The following is a 14,526-nucleotide window of genomic DNA, read 5'->3' on the forward strand; positions in this document are numbered from 1 at the left end:
ATGCAAATCAAATAATATGGTCTAAAACAGGCAATGATAGTTTTCTGGTTAAGTTTTATTGACAAATTACAACAAAATGACAATTTTTCACTTGAATTACATAATACTAGTAAACAGACACACAGAAGATTCTCAGCCGATATGAGGAAAAATGTAAAAAATACAAAACAGGTTGAATCGTGGCTGGAAGTTAAACAGGGATTGCTTCCGACCATTAATTTGTTTACAAATACCGAGCACATGGAGTGCCTGTGTGTTAGCAAACAGTTGGATCTCTTCCATCTGTATCATTTATAAATCCTTTTCCAAGGAGGAAGTGGTTCCTTACAGTAATTCCAACGTAGGTTGGCAGTACAAGGCAATAAGTGGTGTTCCCCTGAGAACTCTCTGATACTTTGGGTTTAAGTGGAGTCCCTGGTGTCTTTAAGAGGGCGAGCCTGGAGCATTAGGGGGTAGGACGTTGCTGTCAAAGTGCCCTTGGTTGGTGATATTGCCAGCTGGAAAGTATCTGGCCACCACGAAGGAAGAACCATCTGATGCAATGGCCTTCCCCACGCCCAGCGTCTTGCTGTTCTTCCAAACCATTGCGGTGAAATGGCCTATTGGTAAGAGAAATCAATTCACACACAAAGTTGAATGCTATTCATGCTTACAGAAAACTATTTGATATTCCTTACATTTTCTTTTTGTATTCTAGTAAACATGCAGAAATCAATCAAATAGCATTCAAAACGTATTTAAGAATAAACCTCAATATGTTTCGTTTTTGTGTTATATGAAAAGTTTTGCAGGATAAGAAAAATATATGCCTGGTGGGTTTTACTAAAGGGTAGCAACCAGCAGAGGGCGCAATTGATCCATGACTGCTGCTAATACAATTTGAAACTACGATATGATTAAACATGACGCTAATAGCGCTGGGTTTTTTTTAATCTATTTTTTTAATTTCTAAAATATATATATTGTCATTAAAAACAATTTCTTAAAATTAAAAAAAAATATTTAATTAGAAAAAAGTTTTTAATTTTCTTTACCTTTTTACACTTGAGTAAAACCTGTATTAAACATATTTAATGATACTGACAGTTTAGCTTGAACGAAGTCTCTTCATTCTTTGCCTCATTTTAGACTTCCTTTGAAGAAAATGTCTCGAGACTGTGTTCATACAATATGTCGACATACTTTCCAAACAGAAATGGATGGGCCAAAGTTCCTCTTTTTTTTTTTTTTTTTTAAATTAGAGCTGACTTGAGCATTTGAATGTAAAGAGTAACTCTGACCAACTTTGTTATTGACAGGACCAAGCCTTTTACTTCAACTATAAAACAAATGGAAGTTCTTTCAAATATTTACACACACAGGAATCCTAACCTGGGTCTCTCTTGGTTTATCTTTCCCCCCATTACTTGAGCATGAATTGACATACTAGGAGTGTCAAATCAACTGCAGTCAAGTCATGTAAACCAAAGTCTACAACAAAAAAAAAAAACACCCGGAACAATTGCACCACACTGAAAGGTTAGGAATGTGACTTATCTAAAACTATTGACTGTCTGAGGCAGATGCTAATTGAGGCGTGACATCAGCATGACAACAAGAACTTCACGCGTGCCTCGGCTAATGGCTGAGAAATTTAAAGGTAAAATGAAAGGTTGCAAATAACAAACAAAAAATCGACATCAATTGGCGCCTTTGGTTTTGTTAAGAATGATGGATGCGCTCCTCACCGGTGCCGGAGGAGAATCCAGGAGAACTGAAGTTGTACTGTTTCACTTCATTGTACCAGCGGTCGGCCACATCCTTTCCTGCACGCAGAGTAACCTCAATTTAGGCGCCATCAAATCACTCTTCTGTCACACACCGTAATCACAATGACAGCATTGTCATGGAATCCTTTTTTGATCAGCACAAATCCCTACGGGCGACATTTTTATTTACAATGCTGCACTTTTGGTCACCCCCGTGCGGCTCCAATGGAGATACTTTATGACTCACACTGGCGCATTTTTCCGGCACTGAATCACGCGTTCTAAGCTCCAAAATGGAAGAGAAGAAAAAGGATTCAAGGTTTTCAATAGAAGAATGCAGTTTACTTCAAATGTTGTTACGCTCAACTGTTGCAAACGGATGACAGGAAATATTAGAAGGCCGCTTCTCATCCATCAGCAGGAATTAGCCAGACCTTGTTTGGTTACATCATATTAGCTCATATTTAATGTACCTGATTGGTCATAGGAAGCCCATGCCAGGTTCTCGCCACAGCTCCCCCTACTTGACTCCTCGCTGTGTTTTAGGATGCGTGTGCTCGCCAAACTCTCAGCATAACTAAAGAAGAACAAAGACAACCAATAATATCTTGAAACTATTGAAACACTCGACACAACAAGCAAAACAGGTTGGGGTTAGGGTGGGGTCTTGGGTTTGGGTTAGGCCTGTGGTTAAGGTTAAGAGTTCAGGTTAAGGTTAATTGTGTAGTGGTTAGTTCTCTTGACCCTGACCCCAGTGACCTGAGGTCAAAGCCCAGCGACATCTAAAAGATTTTATTATTATGAAAAATTTGCAACACAGTTGCTTGTGTGCTGATCCATAAAAAAGGTTGGGGACCACGGATCGAAACTAACTTGTGAGCTGCACCATAAAAACATACCTTGGTACAATTTCAAATGTTGTAAGACAGGGTTCCATAGTGTAGTGGTTAATACTCTGGCCTTTAAACCCCAGCGACCTGAGTTCAAAGTCCTGGGGCACGTGAAATATTTTCTCATGGAAAAAAACAGTTGCTCGTGTGCTGATCCATGAAAACCTAACCTTTTTTAGTTTTTTTTTCAGTTCATACTACTTCAACCAGTAGGTGTCGGTAATGCCCATTGAGGCTGAGCCACCTCACCGTAAAACAAAACGAAGAAGAAGATAACGTCACTTCCTGTTCAAGTGAGGAAACGAGTCAATGGCTGAACTACCTTCCTCCCCGTGCATCGACGGATCAGTCAGTGAACGTGTTGACGTCTTTCTCCTGGCGTGAACTATGGAAGCCAGAATGTCGATTGACGATTTTCCAAGGAAAGGAAGAACCACTCACTGAAACACCACTTCTTTCATGCGCGTTTTCTCCAAGCTAACGGCTAACTTGATTGCATGAAGGGATGCGCCGTTATGCAACAACGGGGAGATATGGCTTCTCTTTGGGTCAATTTGCTTTTAGAACACTTGTAGTTGTTTTTAAATAACGTGCATGCATATATACGCCGAAATATCGTTATCCAATATATCTACTGCAATTTCACATTAGATTGCTGGTTTGAAATGTACTTTTATTATTGTTCTAATAAACATTAAAACCTGTTAAAACTTGTCTGGTGTTTTATTCCTTGTTTTTATTTTTTTGGGCATGAAAACAAAAATCTGACATTTGGTTAACTGCTTTATATGACAATATTTATATGTTTTTTTTACGCTGTGTAAAATGTGTTGGTGTCCCCCAAAATAAAGAGCAAGTAGTCAAATACACATTCTTGACACTTACAAAAAAATGAATATAGAGTCCTTATGACGTCACAGATCAAACAGCCAATCAGAAAGTGGGGGTGAGGGCGGGTGTGGCGCTTTTCATTTTCACTTAAGCTTTGGCCATAATTTTTCCCTAATGAACTGGCGTGTTATTAGGTACACTTGAAAATGGTGGTGTACCTAACGGAGTGTCCAAGTGACGTCACAGATCAAACAGCCAATCAGAAAGTGGGGGTGAGGGCGGGTGTGGCACTTTTCAATTTCCCTTAAGCTTTGGCCATGATTTTTCCCTAATGAACTGGCCTGTTATTAGGTACACCTAAAAATGGCGGTGTACCTAATGGAGTGTCCAAGTGATGTCACAGATCAACCAGCCAATCAGAAAGTGACCCTCGTTAAACACACCTGCGTGAAAACTTTTAGCCACTTTCACGGTCAAAAGGAGCTAAAAGTTTTCACGCACCTGCACTTAACGAGGGGATCTTTGAAAACATGTTGGAATGCGGCCCTGTGACCTTTGACCTTATTTCCCTAATAAAGTGGCCTGTTATTAGGTACACTTGAAAATGGCGGTGTACCTAATGGAGTGTCCAAGTGATGTCACAACAACCAGCCAATCAGAAAGTGACCCTCGTTAAACACACCTGCGTGAAAACTTTTAGCCACTTTCACGGTCAAAAGGAGCTAAAAGTTTTCACGCACCTGCACTTAACGAGGGGATCTTTGAAAACATGTTGGAACGCGGCCCTGTGACCTTTGACCTTATTTCCCTAATAAAGTGGCCTGTTATTTGGTACACTTGAAAATGGCGGTGTACCTAATGGAGTGTCCGTGTGATTCCCTCGTTAAGCGCAGGTGCGTGAAAACTTTTAGCTCCTTTTGACCGTGAAAGTGGCTAAAAGTTTTCACGCAGGTGTGTTTAACGAGGGTCACTTTCTGATTGGCTGGTTGTTCTGTGACATCACTTGGACACTCCATTAGGTACACCGCCATTTTTAGGTGTACCTAATAACAGGCCAGTTCATTAGGGAAAAATCATGGCCAAAGCTTAAGCGAAAGTGAAAAGTGCCACACCCGCCCTCACCCCCACTTTCTGATTGGCTGTTTGATCTGTGACGTCACTTGGACACTCCATTAGGTACACCACCATTTTCAAGTGTACCCAATAACTATGCATTTTTTATACATGTCAAGAATGTGTATTTGACTACATGCTCTTTATTTTGGGGGACACTAACACATATTACACAACGACAAACACATATACATATTGTCATATAAAGCACTTAACCAAATGTCAGATTTCTTTCACGCTCAAAAAAAAGAAAAATAAATAAATAAAATAAAACATCAGAAATTTTTTAACAGGTTTTAATGTTTATCAAAATAATAATAAAAGTACATTTCAAACCAGCAATCTAATGTGAAATATTGGACAACAATATTTGGGCGTATATATGCATACACGTTATTTAAAAACTACTCTGTTATGAAATCAAGATGACCCAAAGAGAAGCCTAATCTCCCCGTTGTTGCATAACGGCGCATGCCTTCATGCACTCAAGTTAGCCGTTAGCTTGGAGAAAACGCGCATGAAAGAAGTGGTGTTTCAGTGAGTGGTTCTTCCGTTCCTTGGCAAATCGTCAATCGACATTCTGGCTTCCATAGTTCACGCCAGGAGAGAGACGTCAACACGTTCACTGACGGGAAAGAAGGAAGTTCAGCCATTGACCCGTTCCCTCGCTTGAACAGGAAGTGACGTCACTTTCTTCTTCGTTTTGTTTTACGGCGGGGTGGCACTAGCCTCAACGGGCATTACCGACACCTACTGGTTGAAGTAGTATGAACTGAAAAAAAAAAACCTAAAAAAAGTTGGGGCTTTATGGACCAGCACGCGAGCAACTGTGTTGCAAATTTTTCCATGATAAATTACTGTAGCTCCCACAGGGATTTGAAAACAGGTCACTGGGGCTAGAAAGCCCAAGTATTAACCACTACACTATGAAGCCTTGTGTTGTAACATGTGAAATTGTACCGAGGCATGGTTTTGTGGAGCAGCTCATGTGAAAAGTATAGATCAGTGGTCCTCGACCTTTTTTATGGATCAGCGCACGAGCAACTCTATTGCAAAAATTTCCATTATGAAACTTTCAAGAGCCTCAATGATTTGAACTCAGGTCAGTAGGAGGAGAGTCCAAAGCACTAACCACTACACTATGGAGTCGTGTCTTTTGACTTATGAAATTGTACCAAACTATGGTTTTATGGAGCAGCTTACAAGTGGAATAGATCAGTGGTCCTCAACCTTTATTATGGATCAGCACACGAGCAAATGTGTTGCAAATTTCTCCCTAAAAAAATATTTCAGGTCCCACAGGGATTTGAACTGGGGTCACTAGGGTCAGAGGCCACAGCATTAACCACCATACTATGGAGCCCTTGCTGACAGTGGGAGAAATTGCACCAAGTTAGGGTTTTATGGAGCACCTCACGACCCAGTGGTTGAGGACCACTGCTCTACACCACATCCTTCGTCTTTTCTCATTTTGTTATTTATGATTGCATCCCATTCTACGAACGTATTATTTTGCAACCTGGACTCAATCATGTGTTGAGCCTGACAATCTACTCCTTGTTCCATAAAAGTGCCGATCATTAAAGGTTATTTATATGGTTCTAGATGTCGCTTGAGCAGGATGTGGTGGTTTCTGCAAAGATGAATCACCACAGTCTGCTCTGTTTTTTTTTGGAATCTCCATAGTTACAACATCAAAGATACAAAGGATATTTCACAAGAGTTTGTTGGTATTGCATATGTCGATAGTTCCAAATTAGTTGGACACTTTTCCTTTCGTGTATGACCGTTTGGACCCACCGTGCAGCCTCTCTGCTCAGCTTGCTGCTCAATTTGAGTGCGGGAGCTTGGTGCTTCTTCCTGTAGTCATTATGGCACTGCAGCACCTCCTCTGCAAATTGCTTTGAGGCTGAGAGACACATCAAGGAGAGACAGCAGGGAATGTCAGACATCAGCCCTGGCAAAACGGAGACACAACTATTGAGCACCGAGTTCAATAAATGTTATTGCACAATCCATACTGGAGCTCAAGTGTGGTCGTTTAAAGGCCAGACGGAGATTACCAATGATTGTCGCCAAAGTGTGGTGCCATCACTCACTGCTCTTTTCAATGCTACTCCAACACAATGGGCACATTCATGCAGTCATACAAATGCCAGTGCTGCCTCACATTGACTCCAAAAGCAAACAAGTAATTTGATTTACCTCTTTGCAGAGTTTTGCGAGGTTTGGTTCTTACCTGACTTCCCCATCTTGCCAACACAGGAAATGTTCAGAGTCCACAAACAGACTTCCTACTGGTGATTTTTTTTTTTTTTTGTGCTGCTGCCTTGATGCAGCTGTTTCTAATGCAAATATTCCAAAAAGCAGCTGCCTCGAGTTTCAAGTCGAGCCAGGCTTTCAGTCTAATGTCGGTCCTCCTTAAATTCTGCTGGTATGCAAATTTGCCCTCGAGCTGTTTATCTGGTTGAAACACCTTCTTGCAAACTGTGCATAACTTCACGTGGCGGTTTGTCAAGTTGTAGACATCTGCCTTGAGTGTGTCTTTCGTGGCCTGGGAAAACACACCCACTGCCTGCCCCCGCATTGATAGAGACATGACACTTCGTGACATCATCACTAGGAGACATGCCCATTTAAGGTGCTAAGATTTTTTTGGGCCCGGATACTTAAACATCTGTAAGAAGTCAAATCCAGATCCAGAAAGTAAAAAAAAAAAAAAAAATCCTGCCACAATTTGGTGCTTGTAATCTAATCAAGTAAATAATTTTGCAATTTCTTCCTCAAATAAGCAACATTATATTTAAAAAACTGAATATGAAAATGTAATATGAAAACTACCAAGTAGATTTGAAATTCTGTCAAAAACCATCACAGGTATTATAAAATAATAAAATCATGTTGCCTTCAGGGCACTGTACTTTCCAACATCAGAGAAGTCTTGTTTCCAGCTGTTAGAATGCCTCCAGTTGAAGGTTGTTAGCATATTCATATGTTCTGGCTTGCCCTCTGAGACCTTCTCGACATCGAATTCCTAATGAAGTCATCACAGCACGGTGCTGCCCATCTCAAGTGTGAGCAGCATAACTTAACCTTATTGTGAGTATTGCTGCAAAGGTAAAAAAAAAAAAAAATCCATTTGATTTAAATCCCATAAATGTGTATTTGGTTAAACTTGACCGCTAGATGGGGCTAGTTACAAATACACTCAAGAAGGAGGCAATCACGAGCCCTGCTAATGACATCTTGGTGTCCACCCATTGAGCAGACATGATGGTCTGCATGTGAAAAGTTAAGCTTCTTCATTTCTCATTAGCGGCGTGGCGCTATTGTAATACATTTGTTAGCCCCCAGCCACCCTCCATTACGCATAGTGCAAAGTGATTAAACTGGACAGCTGGAAAAAGACATTTTATAATAGGACATTCCTCGGCCTTATGCTTTAATTAAGGCGATTGTGATGTGTTTGCGTCCACAATCATGGATCTATTTAAATCTGTGAACATATCTTCACATTTTCACTCACCACAACATCTCCCACCTCTTTCCTCCCATCCCATCTATGCTGCCTCACAATCTATTTTCATTTTCTTTTGTCCTAAAGCCTTTAATGAAAATCCCCCAGCAATATACCAGAGGAGGGAGAGGCGGGGTGCAACCCAGAAAATATTTTCTCCTGCTGTGATCGCTGCAAAAGAATGTGGATTTATAGTGACAGAAATGTGAAGTAACTCCTAACAGTGCACTTAGTTGCATATAATTCCTCTTTAGCAGTCCCGGGAGGAAGGTGAAGACTTTTTAATAACTCCTTTCGCTCCTCCATCCTTATTACGAGGTCCAGATGAGTGAAAATGGAAAGTGGTGAGGCTCCATTTCTTTTTCTTCTCCCCCTCCTTGGACAAAATATTAGAAGCTCTTTCTCTAGAACTTGACACATCAAGTGAAACCCGAGCGGCGCCATTATCATGAATGAGACGAAGGATTCTTATGGGTTAAGAGGAGTTAATCAGCTGTCAATCAAATTTCATCAAGTTGTCTCCACTGATGAAGAGTATTAATATACAAAATCTCATCATATTTACACGGCTTTCAATTAAAGACATCCGGGAAAGGATGGATGAAGAAAGAGAGGGAGGAAACATAATGCCTTAAAAGGCCACACAGTCAATAAAGTTCCTAATGTGTTTAAAGTAATTAGTGAGTCCAGGGAAGAGGAAAGTGCATGCAGGGATATTAACCCCGGCAACCTTCTTTATCGGCTCAGTAATTAAATTATCCTCACATGCTTTTTCAAACGCACAGATTTTTACACCGAGTACAAACGGCCATTTTGTGGAGAATTATAGTCAGCATGTATGACGTGAAATTTCGGAATATTTTAATGTTGGAATGATTAAGTGGGAAAATGTGATGATAACCATAGAACAGGAAAAGACAGCAAGCAATTTTACATGGTCATCATTCTCATAATTTTTCTATTCAAAGAAATCTCAGGGGATGATAATTTCCTCTATTTTAAATTGATTTATTCATATTTTTATCTTCCAAACTGGTCTCAATCCTTTTTTTTCTCCATGTTGCATTTTTTAACATGAATTGTTATGTTCAAGCGGCATAACTAATAAGCATTTCAAGACAATTTAATGCCGTTTAGTAGATGTCAGACTAAATGTTCTGTGCGGAGCCACTGAGAAATCTTGACATCGCATAGGCTAATTATCGCGTCTGAAAATGGCTAATCAGTTTTGAACATTATGCGGGGCAAACCCTTTAAGCATTTTTGGTCAAAAAAATGTGCAGTCAGTGTTTTTTGATGTGGCAGATTGCCTCTTTTGGGTGGAAAATAAAATCCATGTTAGTTTTTCAACAATGTGAACCCAAAAACAAACACAGGGACTACAGTCGTATATTCCGTCACGACTCGTGATGACATAAGACGAGGATTGCTGCTTAAGCAGTACTGATTTGCCTCAAACTGAATTTATGATGAAATAAGCCAACAAAGCCAAATCAGAGGAGAAAAAAAAATCCAGTTAAAACTTCAACCAGCTCATTTCTGCAAATCAATGTGATTAAATTGCAAATTTCAAGCAAGTCCATTACATTTGGACGTTTTTAAGAGGCTAGTCATCTAAACTTTTATTGAGTGTGGTTTTTTTTCTCTTTTTTTCTGGTGTTGCTGCAAGCAAGCTTCACAGATTTAGTGGGAGCACAACTTCATCTTGGCCTCTGGGAATTATTTTTTTTTTTATTGTAGAAGATAAATGTCTCAAGCATGGGGGGGATGTTTGTTGGTGCCACATTCATTTGTCTGGGAGTGAAGTTGAAGGTTTGGACATTTTAATATGGTTGCTGTTTTGGAATCACAACATTTACTTGGTGCAGGGAATAAAAAGCAGCTTAGACTATTCCGCTATGAAACATATGCAGCGGTCATATTTGAAAACATATTAAATAACATTTGGACAAAGTGGAACATACTGTTATGTAAGTCGTCGGCGCTTCGGAATGCAGCTTGTCGTTTTCTCACCCGGCTGAGCAATTTAAACAAGCATCCTGCCTCTTTGTGGCATGAGACATAATTAAGTAGGCAGTGGAATTGAATGGAGAAAAAAAAAAAGTCACGTTAACAGCCTGCTGATTCCATTTATGGTCTATAGTATAGACCCAAACCCTAGGCCCTAGGGTTAGGGTTTGGGTTAGTTAGTAATTAATTAATTCAGGTTTTTAATATCGGTTTGATATTAAAAATTTAAATAATCTTACATCGGATCTCATCACACTTGCAAGGCTGTAATATTGTGCCCGATAGTTTTATTTCATGTAAATTCAACTAAAGTTGTGGTTGAAGAAAAAAAAAGCAGCACAATTGTTCGAGAAGTCCTGCCAAGCTCCACTAAGCAGGCCTCTCCTGCTAATATCCATTTTATTCCATCCACTGTGCGCTCCTTCTATTCCTCCAGTCATGGATCAGAGGTGGCCGGTGATGATAAACACCCCCCCCCCAAAAAAAAAAAAAAAAAGTAATAATTTGAAGCAGAAAATGCATGACCGCAGCCTTAGGGGAGCAGAAGGACATCGGTGTAAGAGAGGCAGTATGTGTGCCAAATCAACTATTTCTCTCCGAGACAAAATGAGGTCGGGGAATTGGACAGAGATGAAAAACGCTGGGAAGAAAAGCCAGCCAGTGCAAAGTCCTGCAGTATGAGAAGCGAAAAAAAAAAAAAAAAAAGCTGCCATCTAATGGGGAATCAATGGAAAAAGACTTTCTTGCTGAAGTTGAGCTCCAACACCAGTTTAAACTTGAGTCGAGTAACTTCCTCACTTTGTCTGATGGGACTTGGCGGAAGTGATTCGAGTTAAACACAGACATTCTTCCTTAAGCCCGCCGTGTTCGAGCGGCAAAAGGGCACCCCCCCCCCCTCGCCCTCACACACACGCAGACCGAGGTTGTAGACAGTCATTGCGGAGATGGATGGAGGCGGTAAATAGGGGTGTCACGGCACTTTGATGGAATGAGGCAGAGGAGAATTCATCCTGTGCTTCCTCCAGCTCCAGCCCTCCCGCTGACAGCATCTGGAAATAAGGCCCTCTGTGTCTGTATATACACAACAGTGTGTGTGTGTGTCGCTTCTTCCACCTATTCACATGTGTGTGTAGTTGTCTAACTTGCCTTTGTGCCTTTCTCCCTCCCAGTGTTGTGCGTCTCCTCGCTTGTGGGAATTGGATGAAAGCGCCCCAATCTGGAGAGAGAAATAGCGATAAGAGCGAGACAGCAAGAGAAGAGGAGAAAACATCGCTCTTGTTCAGCTTTATGGTCACATCAGCTCTGAAATAAAATTCTAGCCAGGCGGTGGTCAGACAAACGATGTTAGATCCTGCTGGGAACCGAACAAGAGGATTCATCTGTGAGGAACAACTGATTGTTGTTAATGGCCCCTCACACCTTCTCCACAATTGCACGATTTTGTCAATGGAATTGTCTGGGAAAAGCAGCAAGAGAACATAAATACAACTCAATTGAAAGAAAATAAATGTAAAAAATCATTATGATAGGGAAAATAAAAATAAGCATCTGAAATGATGTGGTTGCAAAAGTGTGCACACCCTTCTGTAACTAGCATTTAAACTTAAATCAGATTCGGCACACCATTTTATAGTTACTCAGATGTACCTCAAAATAAATTTGGGCTAGTCTTTCAATTGATGGTCAAACATTTTCCTGGAATAATCATTTTATTTTCTGAAGGTCGTGTACAGTATACAATAGAGCCACGTATTCCTCAAGTTGTGTCATTATTTTTATATCTAAAAAGGAGGAGTGAGGTCTGGTTTCAACAAAGAATAATCCAAACACTATTCTACTGCAAAGCATGCATTCAAATGCAACACGCCAAACACAAAGGCTTTTCAAGTAACTGTCCGTCGCTCAAGCTGACTTTTCCTCTCCATTAAAAATGAATGTGCCCGTCTGCTCTATGTCACTTGTGGGGCTGCTCCCTGTTTTTCATTGCGATGCCTCCCGTCAATAAACCTTCTTTATTTTCCGCAGGTCACCTCTATCCATCACCTCTATACAACACACACACAATCACGTGTGTGCATGTGATATACAATATACATGCCCTGATCCGGTTTTCCCTTCTCGCTCTTATCAACCTCTCTATGACCCGCCTTCCGGTTTTCCCTTTCTTATCCCAAAAATATATTTCATCAAAGGCTCTCTCACAGGTAAAACTCCCGATGATCTCATTAAGCGTCGCTAAGCACACAATACTTGAAAGAGTGCGCTTTTCAAACACACACAAAGTAACACTCGCACGGCTAACTGTAGTTTAAGACAAGAACATCAAAAGAGAGGATCCCTGAAAAAGGCTCATGGATAATTCCTGAAACTGATTTTTTATTTTTTTACATACTGTAATAATATCAGTAAGAAGTCTCTGTTATGGGCCTCTGTGTGTGTGTCTGTGTGTGTTTGCCTCCTCTCTGTCTCTGTCCTGTTAGTAGCTGTATTAACCTGGGGTCTCCCTATTCTCCTGATCAGTGTAACCCCATTAACTCCCATTAAGTCTCATTACCACCCTCATGAGGATCATTACTGCTTGCTTTATCTAATTTCTGAAACACCACAGCATGCTTTTCTGTTCATGGCGGACTAGTGTAACCTCGATTGGAAAACCCTTGACATTGGAATTTAGTGTTTAGAGTTTGAAAAAAAGTCGTACAATTCAAGCGGGGTCGTCGTCATGCGTGGCATCCCGTAAAATCCCGTCTAATGGAAGAATTGGATTGTAATTAAAAAGAAGAACAAAAGGCAAATAAGGTCCCCAACTGGACTCCAATAAAAGTTATTGTTCCTGCAGAGCAGAAAGAATACCCCAGTGACTATTATTGTAGGTTTGTTGCATCGTGTGTGTGTCCAAGTAGCATAGCCACCCCAATAAATAAATAAAAATACAAATAAATGAATAAATAAATAAACAAATAAATACCCATCAATTTGGATGAATAAATAAATAAATAAATAAATAAATAAATACATTTGTGTAATGGAAATAGATTTGGGAAAAAAATATCAATATCCAACATGCATCAATTTGGATGAATAAATAAATAAATAAATAAATAAATAAATAAATAAATATATATCCACCAATCTGGATAAATAAATAAAGAAGTAAATAATGGAAATAGATTTGGAAAAAAAGAAGATCAATATCCAACATGCTGCTCTAATAGGTTCAGTTTTACAGCCACTTGGAGCAGAACCCATGTAAGACCGAAATCTAATTTCTCGATGCTCCACTTTTACAGTCAGAGTTGCAATTTGTGTGTCTGTGTGTGCTCGTGTGTGTGTAGCTGGAGGTGTCTTATAAGGATAGATTGTACCTGACCCATTAACTTTATAGCCCGCTCATTGAGTAGCGTCGTAGTGGGGGTCGGTCAGAAGATTTCACTGTAAAGCCTTAAAAAGCATCACGGTGATATACTGCAAGTGGAGGGGAGGGGAGGGGGGGTGGGGGGGTTAAGTTGAACAGTAGCATGCCTCCTTCCTGTCGGGAAAGCACAGATTGCAACACTGTTCTCAAAGCTTGTCCAAAGCCAACAAAGTCGAGGACATCATGTGCTGCCAAGCTGCCAGCTGGACTTTATTTTCTTCTGTAATCCATTTAAAGCGCTCAACAAGAAAAGAGTCCCCACTTCCCTCCCTTTTCACTACATTAACATTTTTAGAACAAATGAAGTGTGAAAAGAGGTTCTGTTTTATACACCTACTTTGGGTAAAATGATTTTGCACGTGAAATCCAACCTTCAGAAGAGGGCTGGAGGGGCGATGACACAATGTCTGTCACTTAGGGGTCTGTATCAGCTTTATCTTTGTTTTCTCCCTGCGGTGATGCGTCTCCTGCTCGGTTACATCGAAGAACCACTAATCCACTGTAACAAAGAAGCATGCAAGGTTTGTGATGGTGCATTTGGAAAAAACGAGCAATAAAGAAACTTGGAGGTGGAAATATGTGAAAAATGCACAGACAAAACTGGAAATTAAATTGAATCAAAACCAAGACATGAGCAAATATTTCCAGTAATATTTATTTAACCATTGAATATTTGTTGTTCATTCAATTTTTAATTTTCTAAATAACTTGATCATGAGTGTATATAAAATATTTTATGAATAAAAAGAAAAAAACATCAGAGAAATTAATTACATTTAATTTTTAGTTAAAAAAATACAATTTATTTATTATTATATTATTTATTTAACCATTGAATATTGGTCATTTACTTTTCTAAATATATTTTTTTAATTTGATCACGAGTGTATATAAAATATTTTATGATTAAACAGAAAAAAAACATCAGAGAAATTAATTACATTTAATTTTTAGTTAAAAAAATACAATTTATTTATTATTATTATATCATTTATTTAACCA

General features: G+C 39.6%; 1 protein-coding gene and 1 long non-coding RNA gene across 3 annotated transcripts; both read right to left on the minus strand.

Moving 5' to 3' along the window:
* Window positions 1–37: 37 nt before the first annotated feature.
* On the minus strand, window positions 38–7,157 carry glipr2l (GLI pathogenesis-related 2, like). 2 transcript variants are annotated; one of them, XM_088388155.1, is made up of 5 exons: window positions 6,822–7,157; window positions 6,383–6,491; window positions 2,222–2,325; window positions 1,728–1,805; window positions 38–599 (listed from the first exon to the last, which is right to left on the minus strand). In XM_088388155.1, the coding sequence occupies exons 1-5, from the start codon at window positions 6,832–6,834 to the stop codon at window positions 424–426; spliced, it is 480 nt and encodes a 159-aa protein (XP_088244281.1). In that variant the 5' UTR covers window positions 6,835–7,157; the 3' UTR covers window positions 38–423. The 2 variants fall into 2 exon arrangements, with proteins under 2 accessions (XP_088244281.1, XP_088244279.1); XM_088388153.1 differs by having other exon boundaries at window positions 6,383–6,539.
* Window positions 7,158–9,901: 2,744 nt separating this feature from the next.
* Window positions 9,902–13,532, minus strand: LOC148391910 (uncharacterized). Its single transcript, XR_015860881.1, has 3 exons — window positions 13,475–13,532; window positions 11,256–11,325; window positions 9,902–11,158 (listed from the first exon to the last, which is right to left on the minus strand). It is a non-coding gene; the product is annotated as an uncharacterized LOC148391910 (long non-coding RNA).
* Between the last annotated feature and the right edge of the window lie 994 nt (window positions 13,533–14,526).

Source organism: Syngnathus floridae, chromosome 10 (assembly GCF_059516105.1).
Source record: "Syngnathus floridae isolate MCC-2025c chromosome 10, RoL_Sflo_1.0, whole genome shotgun sequence".
Taxonomy (NCBI): Eukaryota; Metazoa; Chordata; class Actinopteri; order Syngnathiformes; family Syngnathidae; genus Syngnathus; species Syngnathus floridae.

Coding starts and splice junctions, on each gene's coding strand:
- glipr2l (XM_088388153.1), bottom strand. Junction 2,326..6,382: donor CTGAGCAGAGAGGCTGCACG/GTGGGTCCAAAC, acceptor GTTCTTCTTTAG/TTATGCTGAGAGTTTGGCGA. Junction 600..1,727: donor TGGATTCTCCTCCGGCACCG/GTGAGGAGCGCA, acceptor TCTTACCAATAG/GCCATTTCACCGCAATGGTT.